Raw genomic sequence first — 19153 nt, forward strand, 5'->3', positions numbered from 1 at the left:
AGTTATATCCTGTTCTTGCTACTCCTCACTTGTAAAAGCAGAAGAATAATGATACTTTAAAGACTTCCAAGATGACTAAGTGGTGTATACGAGAAGATTTAGAAACATCTGCGGATACTTACAAGGATAAGGCCATTTGTGTATTGTTCAGATTAGCTTGGAGAGTTTAGGATAGAAGTGGAGCCTGAAAGTGTAGTTAGCCCTTAGCATTTCGTCTCAGGTGGCCTCTACTTAAGGTCTTTAACAGTTGAACAGGTACTAAGAGATAAGCATTACCATTTTATAGAAGCCTAGGCAAAAGGAGCTCAAAGAGTTTGCCTGAGAAGACCTAAATCAAAGTGCCTACTGCCTTGGTGTTTCTCAAGGCCTCTCCAACCTCACAACACTGTGTGGGTGGAGGCAGGGCCTGGTAGCCTCAGAAGACCTGGGTACTTTTCAACACTTGATCTCTCCCAGGCAGATCACGGAAAACAAAATCCACACAAGTTTGTGTCATGGACGGAAGGCGACAGAAAAAAAATCTCTGCGAAAGGCAAAAAGCACTTTGCAAGTAAGAGCTGAAGAGGCAGCAGCACTGGGGTCCCGAGTCCTTTAGCTTCCAGTCTCAGGAGTAGCTCCTGTCTCCTCCCACTTTGGAGACCGCGGAGTAGGAAGGAGGATTAAACCCGGGGGAGGAGTTCCGCCCCAGCTCCCTAGCTTGTGCCAGCACGCCTAGACTTAGCGCCCACATAGAGCTCCCTTCTCCGTCTCGTGCCCAGCCCCGGCTGTGCTTCTCAGGGCAAGCTCCAGGCTCCGCAAGATCCGCGGGCCTCCAGGATGCAGACACCGCACAAGGAGCACCTGTACAAGCTGCTGGTGATCGGTGACCTGGGTGTAGGAAAGACCAGCATCATCAAGCGCTACGTGCACCAAAACTTCTCCTCGCACTACCGGGCCACCATTGGTGTGGACTTTGCGTTGAAAGTGCTCCACTGGGACCCAGAGACGGTGGTGCGTTTGCAGCTCTGGGACATTGCAGGTGAGCGCTCTGCGACCAAGGGCGTGAGAGTGGAGTGGAGTAAGGGGTTGGGGCGGGGGCAGTGAAGAGTCTGGAGTGGAGAATGACTTTTCAGCCGGTTTTGAGTCCCGGGACCCAGGAGTGTAATCAAGCAGGAGATACAGATCGCCAGAGCGTTCCACTCTAGGAAACTTTGGCTTAATGGCTTGGAAACCTGATTTCAAAGAAATGAAAGTGTTTTCGTGTTTTGTTTTTTGTTTTTTGTTTTTGTTTTGTTTTGTTTTTGTTGTTGTTGTTTCTGCTGGAGTTGTCTCAACTCCAGCTGCAAGGTCTAGTAACTTCGCTGTCTCTTTCTGGTTGTTATGGGCCATGACTTGAGCTTGTTACTCCACTTTCCCCTGAGATTCTTAGGTGCAGAGCAGACTGTTGCAGGACTGTTTTCATTCTTGTAGCTTTCTGGACGCAGGTAACCCCGACTGGCCAGAGTGTCTCACGTCGTGGCTTTCATCCTTCGTGTTTAGAGGGGAAACCCCTAGAAAGCTTAAGAAGGAACAGGATTGTCTCGAGTGAACTCTTTCTTGTTTGTCCATTCTTATTTCCTAGGAATTTAGTTTCTTCCAAATTTCACTACTATCATCTCACTGTTTATTGGCCTCTTCAGTGAGGAAAATTTGAATAAATCTAGAATAAACTATTTCTTCCCACACCACTCCCCTCTTCTCCATCTTCCATCTCCCTCTATCCCTGGCTCTCTCTTCTTCACACTCAGTCTCAAAGGGGAGACCTTGTATGGTTTTTAGGGAAACATGAAAGGAAGAAAGAAAGAAAGAAAGAAAGAAAGAAAGAAAGAAAGAAAGAAAGAAAGAAAGAGAGAGAGAAGGAAAGAAAGAAAGAGAGAGAGAGAGAAAGAGAGAGAGAGAGAGAGAGAGAGAGAGAGAGAGAGAGAGAGAGAGAGAGAAAGAAAGAAAAACGGAGTCGGGGTCCCATCATGTAACTCTGCTAACCTAGACTAAGCTGATCTTGAACTCATAGAGATCCACTTGCCTCTGCCTTCCTAGAGGCAAGAGTGGGGGTTGTGATGATGCTAATGTCATCTGCTTTACGATTTCTTGATTTGATCTTGGAGAAATATGAAATATGAAATCAGAATTTGGCTAACAGCTTATACCAGCTCCTAGGCACACTAAGAAAGGAGGCAGGCTACAGTTAGTACTCAAGACTGGGTCCTCCTTGGCTGCCTGTAACCTGGGAGTGCCTAGCATTCTCGATGCTAACTCACCAGATCAGTAGCATTTGAAGCTGCAAACGGCTAGGCACTGGTAGCTCAAGAATCTTCTTGCTTTGGAATTTTAAACTCCAGTGAGATTCTCCATGATCCACTTCAAATAGCCCTACTTAATCTCTATTCATGGTCTGCAGCCCCAAGAACACCTCCATAAGTTCTGGATTTAAAGTAAGCAATTCCTTTTTTGGTAGATATGCTCATTTCAGCTAGTGTGTTTCACTGGAAACATTTGCCATGACTTGAAATGAGCCTCAAGAAGGAAAATTCCTACAAGACCATGGACAGTCTTGAGACCCATGTGCTTCTGTAGCCATGAGCTTGCAGGTCTTACAATAAGGTTCGTTGGTGTAGGTGGGTTTATGGTTTGGAGTCTTTAGCAGTTCTGGAGAAGCATGAGCCATTGGAGACTTGAAGACTGCATCAACTGGAGTCTTTTGAGCTTTTCACTGTGAGCCTGTGCCCTCTGTTGCTGCATGTTTTAGTGTCTGAAATGTCTTCCAGATACACCAGCATTCTCAGGTCCTTGGTTTAAAATAACTTACTGTTTAAAAGATGTAACTGTAGCTAGCATTATTTAGCTAGCATAATTATAGTCTAAACAGCATTATGTCTTCAGCCTTGTTATATGTTGGTGAGTTTTAAATCCCTCTTCTAAACAGGAAGAACAGAAAGATGTAGGATTCTGAGCTTCCAGAATGGGATACCTCTAGAGAGGAACACCTTTGTCTGAACACTATGTGATTGCAGATAAATTCCCCATATCTTTGTTTAGCTTTTGATATCTATATACAGGGAGTGTGTTTTATTCTTCCACATGAGAGAAGAGTAAGCAATAATGCATGGTAAAGGCAATAGTACTACACTCTAGGAGTTACCACTGTTTGTATATTTATACATACTAAGCAAGAGGAACATGCCATACATACACTAAGTCCTAACAAGTTACAATTCTTATATCACACATGTATCTTGCCTTCAGATGCCACCCCAGCATCAGTTTTAGTCTCATGCATTTTGTAGCATAAGGCAGTTTGAGTTCCAAGCTTCCTCTCAGAAGCAATTTAACTCCCACACTTGGGAATCCCTTCCTAAGCCATGATTTCAGACCAAAGTTTTGGTGAAGGCTATAATCACAGAAGTCTGTGCAAGTAGGAAATCTGGAGGATCCGAGGTCCATTCAGCAGACAGAATGGCATTCACCCTCATGGTAATGCTCAGCTCACTTTCTTTGATAACTTCAAGCTCAAAGGCTCTGAACTGCTGAGTTGGAGGTTGAAAGATGCTTGGGTAAAAGCAAGGTAATTGGCAGATTGGATGCTTGTAATGTAATTGTTCAAGTTGTATTAGAGACCTCTGAGTTCTAAGGTGATATGAAATCCAACCTCCACTCTCCACTGAGATTCAGGTTAGGTTAAGTATGCCTTTGAGTACCCTCAAGTCATAGCATGCATTCTCCTTTTCTTAACTCTAGTATGTAACTATAAAGAATGGGTAATAGTGAACTGAGTTTTGAGAATGTTCAAATTCTTTTTCTTTTAACTTAAAAAGTAAAACATAGTTTTATGTGTATGGGTGTTTTGCCTGCATGTATGTCTATAAACCACATGAATGTGGTGCCCATGGAGGTAAGAAAAAGGTGTTACAGCCTCTGGAATGGGATTTACAGAGTTGGGAGCTGCCATGTGGGTGCTGGGAACTGTACTGAAATAGGTCTTCTGCAGTTGCTGTCAACGTGCCTAACTGCTGAGCCACCTTTCTAATTTCTCCCCCTTGTTATGGTTTGGTTTGGTTTGGTTTTGAGACAGTGTAGCCCAGGCTACCCTTGAACTTACTGTGGAGACAAAGTTGATTTTAAAACTTCTGATCTTCTTTCCTGTGCTTCTCAAGTGCTGAGGTTACATGTAATTGCTACCATATTCAGCTTATGCAATATTTGGAATCAAATTAAGGGCCTTGGGCATGTTAGGCAATCACTTAACCCACTGAGCTTTATCTTCAGCCCTGACACTCTTGATGAGAGAACAAAGACTTGCCTTGACTATAGGATATTAGCCTACTGCAGAGTAGTTCTTGTCATAGGTAGATCCTTTGTGTTTCATTTGGTTCACTGATGTAAGGCCTGATTTGTATATGGGTTATCATGATACATATTTTATATCATCACTTTGACTGGCCTGCCTGATTCTGAAACTCCCAAGACTTTAGGAGCTTGTGAAACAAGAACATAATTTCTCCAAAATTTTCCCTATTTCTGAAAAAGTCTACTACAAAGAAGAGCCTGGGTCAACTCTGTTCAGATGTTCTTGGCAGAGTGAAATATATTAAGTTACTTTGCCTGTTAACAGCCAAGCAGGATTGTGCCTATCCTGTCTGTGTTGAAATCATACTAGGTTCTGCAGTCCACCAGCTTGTTAGTACATGACAAGCAGTGAGTTCTTGTGGATAAGGCCCTATCACTTTCTTTGGTTGGTAGGTAATTTTTGCTTTCTTCCTGAATTTTTTCTATTACTGAGAATAGACCTTTTTTTTTGTTTGCTTTGTTTTGTTTTTGGTAACAATTTTTTATTAGATATTTTCTTTATTTACATTTCAAATGATATCCCCTTTCCCGGTTTCCTTTCAAAAAAAAAAAAAAAGACCCTATTTCCCTGCTCACCAACCCACCCTCTCCTGCTTCCTGGTACTGGAATTCCCCTACACTGTGGAATTGAGCCTTTACCGGGCCAAGGGCCTCTCCTCCCATTGATGACCAATTAGGCCATCCTCTGCTACATATGCAGCTGGAACCATGAGTCACACCATGTCTACTCTTTGGTTGGTGGTTTAGTCCCTGGGAACTCTGAGGCTACTGGTTAGTTCATATTGTTGTTCCTCCCTAGGGGTTGAAAACCCCTTCAGCTCCTTGGGTCCTTTCTCTAGCTTTTTATAATACATTCTGATCACATTTTACTATCCCGCTACTTCTCTATGTTATTCTCCAACTTTCCTGTCCTTTAGTTATTAGGTAATTCTTGCCTTCTTCCTACAATTTTTGGATATTTATAGATACCACTAAGTAGAAAATGGAAATAAATGAACGAAAAAATATTTTTAACATTTGATCACTGATTGAGATGTGAGTTTATACTCTTCTTTTCTGTAAACACTAACCAAAAAATAAAAATAAAGAAAACAAAATATTTACACATGAGACTTACTTTCATACTACTCTCCAAACTAGATAAAGACACCAGCTGTTTTCCACATGAACACATTCGGAGAATTATATAATTCTCTGTAGAGCACCTATGTACTTTGGGACATAGCTTCAGGAATTGAGGCAATTACAGATCTAGCAGCTACCATCCCTTAAGCACCTGTCATTATGGCTGTCCAAGGATATTTAATTTCCTAGTAAAATAGCTGGCTATATGGTAGTATTAGAATTTAAGATATGGATGTTGAATAGGCTACTCCTTACCTTAATGAACATGCCCATCCTCACCCTTTCTAACAACTTTATTCCACTTCCCTTTGTTTAATAGCAGAGTGTTTCAGATACATTCTAAATGTAATATGAATTATGTATTATTAAAATATAATACTTGATATTGGTCAAGTCATGAAGTTTTACTGGACTACAGTATTCCACATATAGAATAGCAATTATTTTATTTGCCTATGATATCACATTTATAAGATGTTCTCTCAGTCTCTACAAGATTTAATATTATAACTTTACCTTGAGCTGGAGTGAAGGCATGATAGTTTTTCCTAACTTTCTTACTTTTGAGTCTTTTGACAGTTATATACATGTGTATAATTGTACACACACACACACACACACACACACACACATGTATATATATATGTATATGCAAACATATATATGAATGAATGAAAATTGCTTGAGTCTGCTAATCATCACACAATCCAACTCAGTATTCAAAGATGCCATGTAAAACATCATATTTGCAGACGGTTTGAAGAGTGCTTCTTCACCATGGAGAAGTTGTAGCGAAGTTGTCTTCAAGATCCAGCTTAGGAGAATAGCATTTCCATATCCACGCAAGATTCACCTATTCTGTCTTTTCTCATTCACTTGGGTCACCGTGGTAGACTGTTTTATAGTTTTCAAAATGTTCTCATACTGTGATCTCAACTGAAGGAAGGATTTGGACTTGGCCATCTCCTCAGTATCCTTAACATCTATGTTAAAAATAAGTATCCAATGAATTTTATATGTGTTAAGTATCTTGACACTAGATCTAGATATATGGAAAAAGCTAACTTTTGAAAACAAGTATGTCAAGTAAAACAAAATGCATTTAAAGAAGGGCCTATCTCTACAGGGGAACTTGTTGCCCCGTTTTTATCCTGGCTAGTTATAGGTTTTTAGATCACTATATTAAATAACATTCTATGTTCTTACAGCTAAGTGGAGTATATAGTAAGCAGAAGTGGAGACTTCAATATTGTGCAGGGACCATGGAGGAAGAATTCAAGACCTTTAGAGAGCCTTTGTTAAGTTTGCATTGGTTTAAAATGTGTGAGCATATAGAATATACTCTATCATCGAAAGACCCATTCTGACACAATAATGGGCGGCAGTTTTATAAAACAATTCTATGTGATTTGAGGGAAAGAAGGAACAGTTCTTATATGTGTGTTGGATTGTATGTCAGGCTAGGGGAATTGAATTAGATATGGCTTGATTCTTGACCTCAAGAAGGTTAATTTTTTTGCATCATGATGACATGAAAACATGTAAGCATGCCACCTCTAACATCAAGTGACATGTACTGATAGAGGTAATTACAAAATATTCTTATTCTTACAGCTGGAACACAGTGAATACTGTCCATGCTACACCTTTTTACTGTTTGAGACTAAAAAGCTTGAGAAAGCTAGACAAAGCCTGAATTAGCACAGCATTTCTTGTGCTCACAACTTATCTTGATTCTCTTTTGGAGTTATATTTCCTGATAGTGCCTCAGACTCTGACTCTAAAGCCATCTGTATGCTTGATATTGCCCATTTTCACCTTACAATTCCATCTTCTTGATTGTTCTCTACAATATTTTTTCACATTAGTTGTTTATTAAGTTTGCATGTATTTGTTTGTGGGTGTATGTGTGTGTACACAGTCACTGTGTTTGAACTAGAGGTATCACTTACCAAGACTTTTTTAAGAATAGTTGTTTTAAACTAGGCTTACAGCTTTTTTCTCTTATAATTCATTTCAGGAAGGGATAGATCAAGATTTTCAAGCCCCCGTGAACACTTTCTTATGTCTTTTTCTGTGATCTAGAGGTAGACTTTCCAGAAAGTCATGGTGAGCCCATTATTTTAGAGTAAATTCCATGGAAGATCCTTCTCTTTAGATCATTATACTTTAGTATAACTTGGCAAAGTTCAAATTTAAGACTTGATTTTTCAGATTTCAAATTCTTATTTCAATATTTATTTGGGATAATGGTTCTGAATTTGCACTTTTCTTCTTTTGATTTCCCATTCCTAGATCAAGAGATGCCATCTTTTCCTCTTTGTAAAGTAATGACCTCTTTCTTTTTGAATAAGTATGACTTGCTCACCACCCATCTGAAGCTTGGTGGCAGCCTCCTCATGTCCTCAGATTGAAGTTTACAGCAGCCCAATCCCTATATAGGATCCTCATCTATTTTGATTTCTTCAGGTTGACCTCTTGCTACCGAACCGCACCATTTTCAGAGTTAAAGACTAAACTTTTCACTATGTATTTCAAGGCTTTACAAGACCAGGCCTCTGTTACTCATCAGCTCTACCATCCACTCATGGCATTAGACTGCACAGAAAGTTCACAATGTCCCATTTACTTACCTTTCCTGCTATGCAATAGCTCACACAATTGCCCCTGTATCAATGCACCTTCCTCTGTTTTACTTAGGTAACTCCTATATATCCTGTATCATTCCATCCATTCTATCTGTTGACTTCACTTGAAGATAGGAGGAGACACTATTTCTAAAATCACAAATTAGTCTTTATTTTCTCTAGATTATGATGTTTCTTCTTCTGTGCAAGAGTAGTAGGTTCATCAAAACTGTATCCCAAGATCCTAACATAGTACTTAGCACATAGTGGATATTCAATGAATATTTGTATAATAAAGCATTTCTAATCAAATATTGTATCATTAATTTGGCTCCAAGACAGGTTGCTTTTCAATTTTATTGATAAAGTAAAAGTTACTAATTCAAGTGTGAATGTAGTTGAAAGACTACAATTTTATACATATTAACATATGTATAAAAATATTTTTTAAATTAAAAAATATAATAACCAAATACCTTAAGGAGGTATTTTAGTATTTTTAACATTAAAAACTGGGAAATAAGCTTAAATATGATTTTTTAGAGCTATGACTCTTCATTTATCAAATCTTTATATAATTTGGAGTAAAATGTCAGTTGTTTAAAGGTCAAGTGGAAAAATACATTCTTTGGAATTTTCAGTATGTTAAATGGAGTAATAACTTATGAAAAGTAATTTTACATAGTTACATCTTCTTGTACCTCATCCAAACCTTCCCAGTCCTTATAGAGATAAAGGGATTTATGATTTGAAAGAATAACATTGGAGTCTCAGGCCCACAGAAATTATTAATGATAGAACTAATTCCTTGTTTATTATTGATGAGGCCTGAAGAATTAAAACCTTTTTAAAAGTAGTTAGCTTGTGTTATCTTAAATACTGAAGTTCAAATATGATGAAATTGGATAGGCAAGAGGGATCTACAGTTCAGTTGCTAACAATATATTTTTTCTGTAGCTCTAGGGACTCGACTCAGAACCTTGTGAAGGCAAAGACAAGGGATATACCACTGAGCTACATCCTCAGGCACTTTAACAATGGCACTAAAATGAAAACCATCCCAATGACCATGCATGGCAATATTTATATTTTAGTCATTTTAACACCTTGGCATTCCCCGTTTGGTCCCATGTTTATTATCTCTACTCCTTTCCATCTCTCTTGCATATCCATGCAAGAGATTCCACACATTGTAGTTCTAATATTTGACTCATTTGAAAAGCAACTGCCCTATGGAAATTCCCCACTTGTTTCTGTCAGTAGAAACTTCTTCATCCTTTGAGTCCTATGTGACATTTTTTTTTATTCCCCTGTAATACTTGGTGACACGTCTTGTATTAGAGTGAGTTTATCCCTTTGTAGATATACTGTGCAAGTTTCAGAAACCTCTGCTGTGAGTTATTTGGTACATATTTTAATTAGGTGGCTGTGGTCAGCAAAGAAATAGAGAAAGTGAGAATGCCACTTGGGAGGGTGTCCTCGTTAAGTTTCCACTTGTAACAAAATGTTTTAGCAAAGGTAATGTGAGGGAGCAAGGGGTTTATTTTAGCTCACAGGAGGAAAGTCAAGGCAGCGGGAGCCCAAAGCATCATGTTCACGTTCAGAAAGCACGGAACAATGAGTGTATACATGTTAGTGATCAGAACTTGCTTTCTCCATTTTATACACTTCAGGTTCCTCTGCCTCAGTAAGGGCCCCACATGCAGTGAACATGGGTCTTCCTTCATCAATTAAAAAAAAAATCAAGATGATCTCCCATAGGTGTGCACAGGGGCCTATTTCCCACATGCTTCTAGATTCTATGAGCCCAGAAGAGAGCTAAGAAAAGGCTTAATTTTTGAAGGAAGAAATAATGAATTTAAGAAGACTGGATAGTTTGAAGTGTTTGATTATTGTTTTCCTTAACTCTGTAATTTTTGCAGTTTGTATTTTCTTGATGCACTGTTTAGCTTTGTTCCCTAAATTTATATTCAAATTTAACTTTTAATTAGTTTACTAGTCTTGCATAAAATTGCTCTCCCAAGAAGAATGATGGATTTTCTTGTTTACTTCCTCAGTCTAATGCAGACCAAGTATTTATAGTGTGAGGGGGATTCCAAAAGATTTCTCTCTAATGTATAGGGGACGTTCAAAACAAATTGATTCAAAGTCCTTGTTGAGAAAATTGTTTTCCTCTGCAATATATTGTGTTATTAATAGCTCTGTTTATTGAGGGTCAGGCACATTATAGGAATATGCACCATTAGCTTTATTGCTCACAATGAGCTTATCTGGACACTTATTTCATAGAGACAAGAAAAATATACTTATTTACACTATGAAAATGAGAAGCATGTAAAACTTTTTGGACAGCCATACAGATAAGGAGATGTGCTGACTTATGATTTATCTGACCACTATTATTTTCTAACCAGTCTATTCTTATGCTTCCCAATATATGATAAAGTAAAGCAATAGTTTTGTAATTCATAAATTGTTTAAAGGTCATCTACTAGGAAAGCTAAATTCTTTATACTCATCATCAGTGAAAACTTATGATTAGCTGAAGTTAATATAGCCAATTTTTATATATGACTTTTAGGTCAGAAAACTGTAGTACCTGACGGACAGAAGTATCTCATTTATGAAAGAAAGCTAAGGATAGCTGTGTAGTTTCCAAATAATAAATAACTCTTATGGTGATAGGAGGGTCTCTTTCTGTGTCTTTGTATGTATGTATCTGTGACTTGATGTAAAGAAAATAGAGTTGACTCTGGGGGCTTATGCAGAAAATCTCAGACTCTTAGTTCATCAAATTCTTAGTGTCAAAATAATTTCTTATTATACCCTTAAGCCAAAGGAAATGTCTAAAAATTCTCTTCTTTCAAATATTAACATCAGGCAACTTAATAAGCATATGCTTTTTAGTAACTCAGTTTATAGAGTGCTTGGCTAGCATACATAAAGTTCTAAGTTTGCTATTCAGTCCTATATGAATTGAGACATGGTAATCTTTGTCAATAATCTCAGCATTGTGTAGGCAGAAGGATCAAAGCTCATTAAATGTCATCCTAGACTATGTAGCAAGTTCAAGGCCAGCCTGGGGTACATGTGGTTTTGTTATACACACAAAAAAGTATTTTCTAGCAAATAATTATTCTTTTGGAAAATAAACATAGCACAACTTACAAAAGATTTTGTAAATTACAATTTAGAAATATGTGTGCCTTGGGTTATGGAATGACTTCTTGACTCTTTGAGACAGACTTGCTCCACTACCTTCTTTTCCTGTCTGCATTGATTTGTCACATAATTCTTGTTTTCTATGACAGAAATTTCCAAAATTAAACTGCTACAATTGGTCTGATATCTGTTTGACCAAAACTACTACTGTGTTTGCCTTGAGATTTTAAAATACCATATGAATTTCCTGGAGGCATAGTAAAGCATTTCTGCTATGTTTGGGGAATTCATACTCTAAAGGACTCTGGAAATCCTTCAAGAATCAAGATTGGAAATAAGAGGGTAGTTTTGTATGGTATGTATTAGAGTGGCATTAAAGGTTACTTAGTACTACTATTTCAAATGCTAAATAATTCAAAGATTGCTTTTCATTGGCTGTATTGAGCTAATTATCTATTGATTGAACATATTTAGGTTGATTATTTGTTATTTTTAGAGCAACAATGGTTTCAATTAAAATTGTTACTGTTTAATAATTTTAAAGAAAGGTATCATAAGATTTTTAAATTTAGGCCAGGGAAGGCAGTGTATACTTGTGATCCCAACATTTGGGATGTAAAGCAGGAGGATCACAAATTCAAAACTAGCTAGGGTTACATAGTAAAATTTTAATGGGATCATATTTTCTTGTACACTTTAGTTAAACTTTTAGTTAAACATCTCACAGACACCTTGTTTATTCTTGATGGATAAATCCAAGAAATGATACACTACCATGAGTATTAAATAAGATCCATTGTTTATAGTGGATCTAAAATAATAGAAAGAGTATGCATAGTTCTGAAACACAGGCAGGTTGAGATCTTTATAAACAGTTGAGGAGAAATAGGAAGTAAATACATAAGATCTGTGATTCTTCTTTATTCAGTCCACTTCTTTCCTTGCAGGGGTTCCCTCCCATCAAAATGAATCAAAATAGTTACTTTATTATATGAAGTCCCTATATTGCTAGTTTCATTCTGTTATGTAAGTCTATTAAAAGCACACACCAAGAGCCTCTTAGAATCCATGTGCTATGCAAACATGAGTACTGTGATTGAGTAATTGAATTGGTGGCTTGAGGAATCTACGTTGTCACTGGCGACATTACAGAAGCTTACAGAACATGAAAAATACTACAAATAGGTGCTAAGTTAAATAACCAAGAGGGTGATATCATGAGTCATTGCTGGAGAAACTTAGGAAACAAAATGAGTTCAAAGTCAAATAGTTATAGTCTAGTCACAGTCATGATTAAAAGGAAGGTATGCTTATCTTATTAAAGTGGTATGAATGAATTATGTACGTTAAAACTGTTTTTTGTGTACATGAGTATTTGAAGGAAGTAGTGTCAGCACATTTTTCCACTTAAAAGTTAGAAGTTTAACATTGATTAGTTCAAAAGCATTCACAAGTGAACAATAGATGGTCATGACTTATTAATATGAGTTCTGTATTTCTAAGTGTTCAGAATTTTTAAGGTATTCCAATTTTTAAGGTACAGTGTGAATATGTACAACTTAGCTTCCTTTATGTTATAATTGAAGGGACTAATTTAAATTGTTTGAAGCCTGTTGTGAATCACACCACATATTAGCGGTTTAGCTTCTAGTTATCTACCTCAGCTTGAGGCATTAGGCACATTACTCTCTACAAGTGTTGATAGTGAGACACAGGGTCACGAATTTTATAGTAGTATATAGAAAAGAAAATAGGTTAACCTCAGAGTCCTGACCTCCCCATGTAACTTCTGGCCATACATTCAACTATCTATGCAACATGCTTATTAATAGAAATCTAAACTCTAATATGTCAGAATTCTGACTTACTTTCTGCCATTGAGTGTCACACATCAAACCCAATGAAATCAACTCCATCCTAGCTAATGATAAGTCCATTCTCTCTCTTTTTTTTCTTTTTGAGGCTCTGAAAGTCATACTTGAATTATCCCTTGCTGTGCAATTCCTCTGCTGTCTCTATTTCCAGTTGTATCCAAGAAACAAATAATCTTTACAACTACTGCTTTAGTTCAAATAATAATCTCTTGTCAGTTATTGCAATGCCTTTTTAACTGGTGTCTCCAGTCCTATCCTGACTCCCACACATCATTTCTCAATGCATCTGCCTTGGTAATCCATGATTTCTCATCTATTTGCAGTCCTTCAGTGTTTTCATCTCTTGCCTAGCATTAAAGAGAATATCAATACCATGACACCAAACTGTGTATACTCTAGACCTTCTGGTTGCTTTGTTTTACCCCAGTCTATTCTGACCCATGTTCAGTCTTCATTGTCTCACATAATCCTTGTACTATTTCAAGAATTGAGAGACTGATTTGTGCCCCATTCTCATTGTGCCAGGCATTCCCTCTGTTTAAATCTACAGAATATTCACAAAGTTTATTCCTTTAATCTTTTGATCTTTTCCCAAATGATGCCCTTTTAGTGGGAGATTCCCTACCTAATTTTTTAAAGTCTGTCCCCACTCTCAAAATACTTTTTTTATCCCTTCTTGCTTTATTTTTCTCCATAACAATTTAAAAGAAACAAATAAATAGTACTCTTTCCATTTTACTTTCTTTTAAAAATTTGTTTATCTCTCATCATACAATGTAATCTCTGTAAAACTGAAAAAAATAATTCTAATAGCTGAACTTATTCTTAGAAAATGATCAGCATTAAGGTTTTTTGTTTGTTGTTACATGACATAAGATGGTTTGTTCAGTCCAAGTAGATTGATACTGACAAATATAACAGGCAAGACAGAAATGTTGAAGACTTGGTAAATATACACTTGTCTATTGGGAAGGAGCTAAGGGACTAGAGTTGTTATGTAGTTTTTCTGTCACCATGACAAACATCTGAGGGGAAAAACACTTAATGAAATAAGGTTTATTTTTATCATCTTATTGCACCTAGGAAAGAAAGATAGGGAAAAGAAAGGTATACACACACACACACACACACACACACACACACACACACACAGAGTTTTATATACATGTATGTGTGTGTGTGTGAACATATGTGGGCCATTCTTAATTAAATCACTACTATATATATGGACAAGGGGCAGAGGGAGGGAAAGAGGGAGGAAGAGAATGAAGGGAAGAGAAAGACAGAGAGAGAGACAGAGAGAGAGAGAGAGAGAGAGAGAGAGAGAGAGAGAGAGAGAGAGAGAGAGAGAGAGAGAGAGAGAGAGAGAGAGAGAGAGAGAGAGAGGTAGAGGTAGAAAACCTACTCACAGACAAGGCTACTATTTCTTGTAGCCAGATCCCATCTCTACTTAGTCTGAAATCATCAATGGGTATATCAAATAGCCATCTTCATAACCCATTCTCCTTAACTAGGTTAAAGCTCAAGATTTCAGCTCTTGAGCTTTTTGGGGGAGGCATTTTATATCTAACCATAACATAGAGTTTCTCTTTTACTTTATGTATAAACCTTAATGAACTTTCTCTGTTCATAGCTAGTCATGAGGTGATAGAAATTTGGTCATGGTTGTAGATCAGTTGGTAGTGTTTCAGGGGTGATGATAAAAGGTTGGTATTAAGTATAATTTATGTTTAGATGATGAAAAATAGTGAATAATAAACACCTTTCTATCACTGGCATATCAGGGCAAAATGATGAAGAGTGAAGAGATAAAAATCTACTAACAGAGTCATCGAGGCTCCTAAAAACAAGAAATTTATAGTCACCTATCATAGCATTTTGGTTTCCCTAAGCCTTCAGAAAAAGCTTACTCTATTAACAGCTCAGAGTTCCTTTCACCACAGCAGGAACTGTATGACTTGATTAGTTTTTTCAGAGAACATTGTTAAAGAGATATATTTACTTTAGATTTTATATTGGCTTCAATACAGAGAACATATTTATGGCTCTTTTAGATCTTATGATTGGACCATAACTCTTAAACATGAACTACTTATAGTAAATTTATTACACTATTTCTTAAGGATGAGAATGGTTACAAAAAAGTACAACACTCTAGTCTGAGATTCATTGTAACAGATGTGTGTGTGATCTTGTTAGAAATAATATTGGTTTTTCTCCTCTAATGAACACCTATTATTCATTTACTAAAAATGAGAGCTGAGTACAGAGTAAGTGTACCAGTGTGCATCAGTGGGTTCTGAATATATTCTGTATTGTAGAAAAAAAAAAACGAATGTTTAAGTTCATCATACCTGGGGCCCTCACCTTATTTATGGAGAAATAGTTCTCAAGCTTTACCACTTAGAACTTCAACTATCCTGTTCTCTGAGATTTTCAGTGCCACAAGAGAGGTTGGAGCATGAATACATTCCATGATAAGTGATCATGATGTAGGATAAAGACAGTGGTGTGGGTCTAATGAGATGGTCTGATGAGAAGGTAAGAGTGCTTACTATACAAACAGGAGGACTCAAGTTCAAATACCTAAAGCTCATATAACAGCTGCCTTAGGCCCTTTAGGGAGATAAAGCTTTCAACATGACTGAGCCACAGAACATTTTGAAGGAAGTGAGATGATTTTTGTAAAGGTGGGTATAGACAAAAGATATACAGCATTACGTATAGTGTTAATAAAATATTGTTTCTTAAGTATGTGTGTAAAGAACAACTAAAAAAATGCAGAATAAGGGCAAGAATTACCTTTTGTAAGTAGATCCTAATAAAATGGGAGTTGTAATACAGGGGCATACATTAATATCACCTATATAGTGTTTTTAAATGAAAATTTATGGGCTCCACACAAAACCAAAATAGCATGTCTCTAAAGAGTGTAGATTAGGAATAAATATTCTACAGAAGTGTCAGACTTCTTTGTTTATTGATATTTCAAAAGCCAGTTCTCTGTGTAGCCTTGGTTATCCTGTAATTTTCTGTATAGATTAGGCTGGTTTCAAACTCACAGAGATGCACTTGCCTCTGCCTCCTGAGTGCTATGATTTAAGGTGTACACCATTAACCACCTGACTTCTTCAGATTTCTTAAAAATGTTACCAGATTGAAATAATGGGAAGACATGTATTGGTGCAGTTCTACTCATACTTAAGTTTATATATAGAGAAAGTGATGAGAGGCAATAAGGGACCTGCCAGTGGGTCCCGGTGATGTGGCTTTAGCAAGAAGCTGCAATTTTGATGGATAAGAGATGGCAGAGTTAAGAGGTTCTTCAAGTAGTGGAATTTAGGACAAAGACCATTTGAGTATTTGTATGGAGAATACAGTTCATTCTGGGTGGATGTGTCAGTGATGCTATTAATCAGATTGGCAAACACAGGATGAGTAGGAGGTGAACAATTTGAGCATCTGCTGTATTAGTTTTCTCCTTGCTGCGATGAAACAAAGCAACTTCAGTGTGGATTTATTTGCATCTACTTCTCTGAGACATAGTTCCTGGTGGCACTTATGGTGTTAGGAGTAGGAGGTGGCTGGTCACACTATAGCACACTCAGGAAACAGAAAAGAGTAAAAGGCAGTACTCAGGCCACTTTTTTGTTTTCCTTTCTAGACCAGGACCCTAGTTCATGTTACTGTGTTGCCCTCAGTTAAGGGTGATCTTCCCACACAAATATTCCCTCACAGGCAAGCCCACATAATTAATTCTATGAATTTAATTATATTGACCATTACTCCTGCCAGATTCCCAGAAACAACATTGAATGTAGTTTAGAGTGGACAGTGAGAAAACTGAGGCCCGTCATGATGACGGGACTAATCTGAAGTCACAAACTGGTTGGCTAGGGTCATTTGGCTAAAAGTATCTGCTTAGTATTCACCAGCCTCTTACACTTACTCACTTAAGCCCTCCTCGTCTGGAAAAGTGTGTATAAGAATATGGAGAGTATGGCTTTATGCAGATGGAATGCATTATCGTAGTCTAGGCATCCAGCAGTCAAATTCTCTTTACTATGTTGAAAACATAATAGAAATATGATGTAGGTTCTAAAACAGAGTTTGGGATCAGAGTTTAAGACAAAACACTATTACAGGTACTTTCACAGAGACAAAAAGTGAATAAAATCCTAGTACCTCTAATTCTGTCTACTAGAGACTGGGATTTTTTTATATTATGAGCCTAAAACCTTTATTTACAGTGGATCCTAAAATTATATCAATGAGAAGAAAAATAGGTAGACATCACTTTTCATAAAATAAAATACTGAAAATGCAAAGTTGTTAGAAAAATGGATGCCAAAATAACCTCAAGAACACTTTAGATAAATTTAGAATACAAGATGTTGTGCTGAATGTTTTGTAGATTATAACCTTCTATACTTCTGCTATAGACTTCATATCTGTTTAGGAGACTCTTGGTTATTACTAGTGAGAGCACTAGGGTGCTGTAAACTTTAGCTGTGAACTTGACATTAGCCTGGAGTTACCTGGGAAGAGGGAACCCCAACAGCTAATTGATGGAGGAGAGCCCAGCCTATTGTGGGCAGTACTTGGAGCAATTGGGCCAAGGATTTATGAGGAAATATAGCTGACAAAGAATAAAAGCAAACCAGCAAGTAGTATTTCTCAGTTGTCTCTTCTTCAGTGACGGCGTCCGGATTCCTGCCTTTATTTTCTGCCTTGACTTTCCTTGATGGTGATCCCATAAACCAAACTTTTCTCTCCAGGTTGGTTTGCTTATTGGTGTTTTATCACAGCCATAGAAGACAAAGAAGAACATGATCATTAAGTGAAAATATCATCAAATACATATTATAAATACATATTATGGTTGTGACATTTGTATATATTTTTATCTGTGCTTGAGATACCAAGGTAACCATTACAGGCCATTAGAAAACAGAACTAAAGTTTGACTAAATTGTAGGAGAAAGAGCAACTATGAGGCCTTAGCTATCACCCTTATCAATGTCATTAGCACCACAGAAAAATGAGATGCAAAGACAGAAATCTTTGTTTAAGGCTACCTTGATTTCTGAAAGATCTCTGGTGATAAAATTAAGGCCCATGTTTTTGGACTCCTCAAATAAATGTGCTTACAACTTCACATGCCTCAAAGCTAGAAGCAGAGTCGTGATTCATCCTTACTATGCTGGGGTGTGTTTAGAGGCCATAAGACATGTGGTGCCCCACATGGGAACTAGGTCATTTTAACTTAGAAATCCAAGTATGACTCCTGGGCCTTCTCATGGGCAAAACTGTCCATATTAGTGGCACAGAGTTAAATAACTGTCCAGTAAGTGTGTGTTCAGTGAGTATTGTAATGTCAGAGATAGTTTTTGAATCACAGTCTTTGTTTTGTTTTACAATAAATTTATTCAGAATAGATTGTACAGGACTCTACCCATAAGTGGGCACTCACTGAGAGTCACATGATTTTTCACTTTTAACAAGAACTAGCAATTAGGGCTGTCAGCTGATGGAGGAAGGATAAGAAGTGAGAGCCAGAAATTCTCTGGTCTGCCTGTGACCCCTTTCTGGAATGTCAAAAATACAAACTTTCCCAGTGGGTTGGCCCAGTGACCTCCATATACAAAGGTCTTTTCTTTCTAGAAACATATTGCTTTCTCCTTGTTTCTGATTCATTCACTCACACATTTACACACTCTTTCAATCCCTGTCAGGCTATAAAACCATATATTGCTTTTTTTTCATAATCCAAAGATGATCCTTGGCCATGTTAAAAGTAAAATCTTCATTTTTGGGAGCCATCTACTTTGCAAACCTTTTGACAAGCAGATTATTGAATAACCCATGACTGCCCTTCATCTGGTTAGCTCTCTAGAGAGATCATAAGACATCTTTAACAAGCCTAGAGGCCCTCCAAGTTCTGAATGATACAGAGGGCTTTTTTACCCCATTTGTACTGAAATGTCATGCTCCATCCTGAAT

General features: G+C 37.3%; 1 protein-coding gene across 1 annotated transcript in view; it reads left to right on the forward strand.

Moving 5' to 3' along the window:
* The first annotated feature begins 686 nt into the window (after nt 1-686).
* Nucleotides 687-19153, forward strand: part of Rab38 (RAB38, member RAS oncogene family) — a 70599-nt gene continuing 52132 nt past the window's right edge. The window contains exon 1 of the mRNA XM_031387275.1: nt 687-1018. Within this exon, the coding sequence (XP_031243135.1) occupies nt 817-1018 (202 nt within the window). The 5' untranslated portion in view covers nt 687-816. The remainder of the gene's footprint in view (nt 1019-19153) is intronic.

Source organism: Mastomys coucha, unplaced genomic scaffold (genome assembly GCF_008632895.1).
Source record: "Mastomys coucha isolate ucsf_1 unplaced genomic scaffold, UCSF_Mcou_1 pScaffold21, whole genome shotgun sequence".
NCBI lineage: Eukaryota > Metazoa > Chordata > Mammalia > Rodentia > Muridae > Mastomys > Mastomys coucha.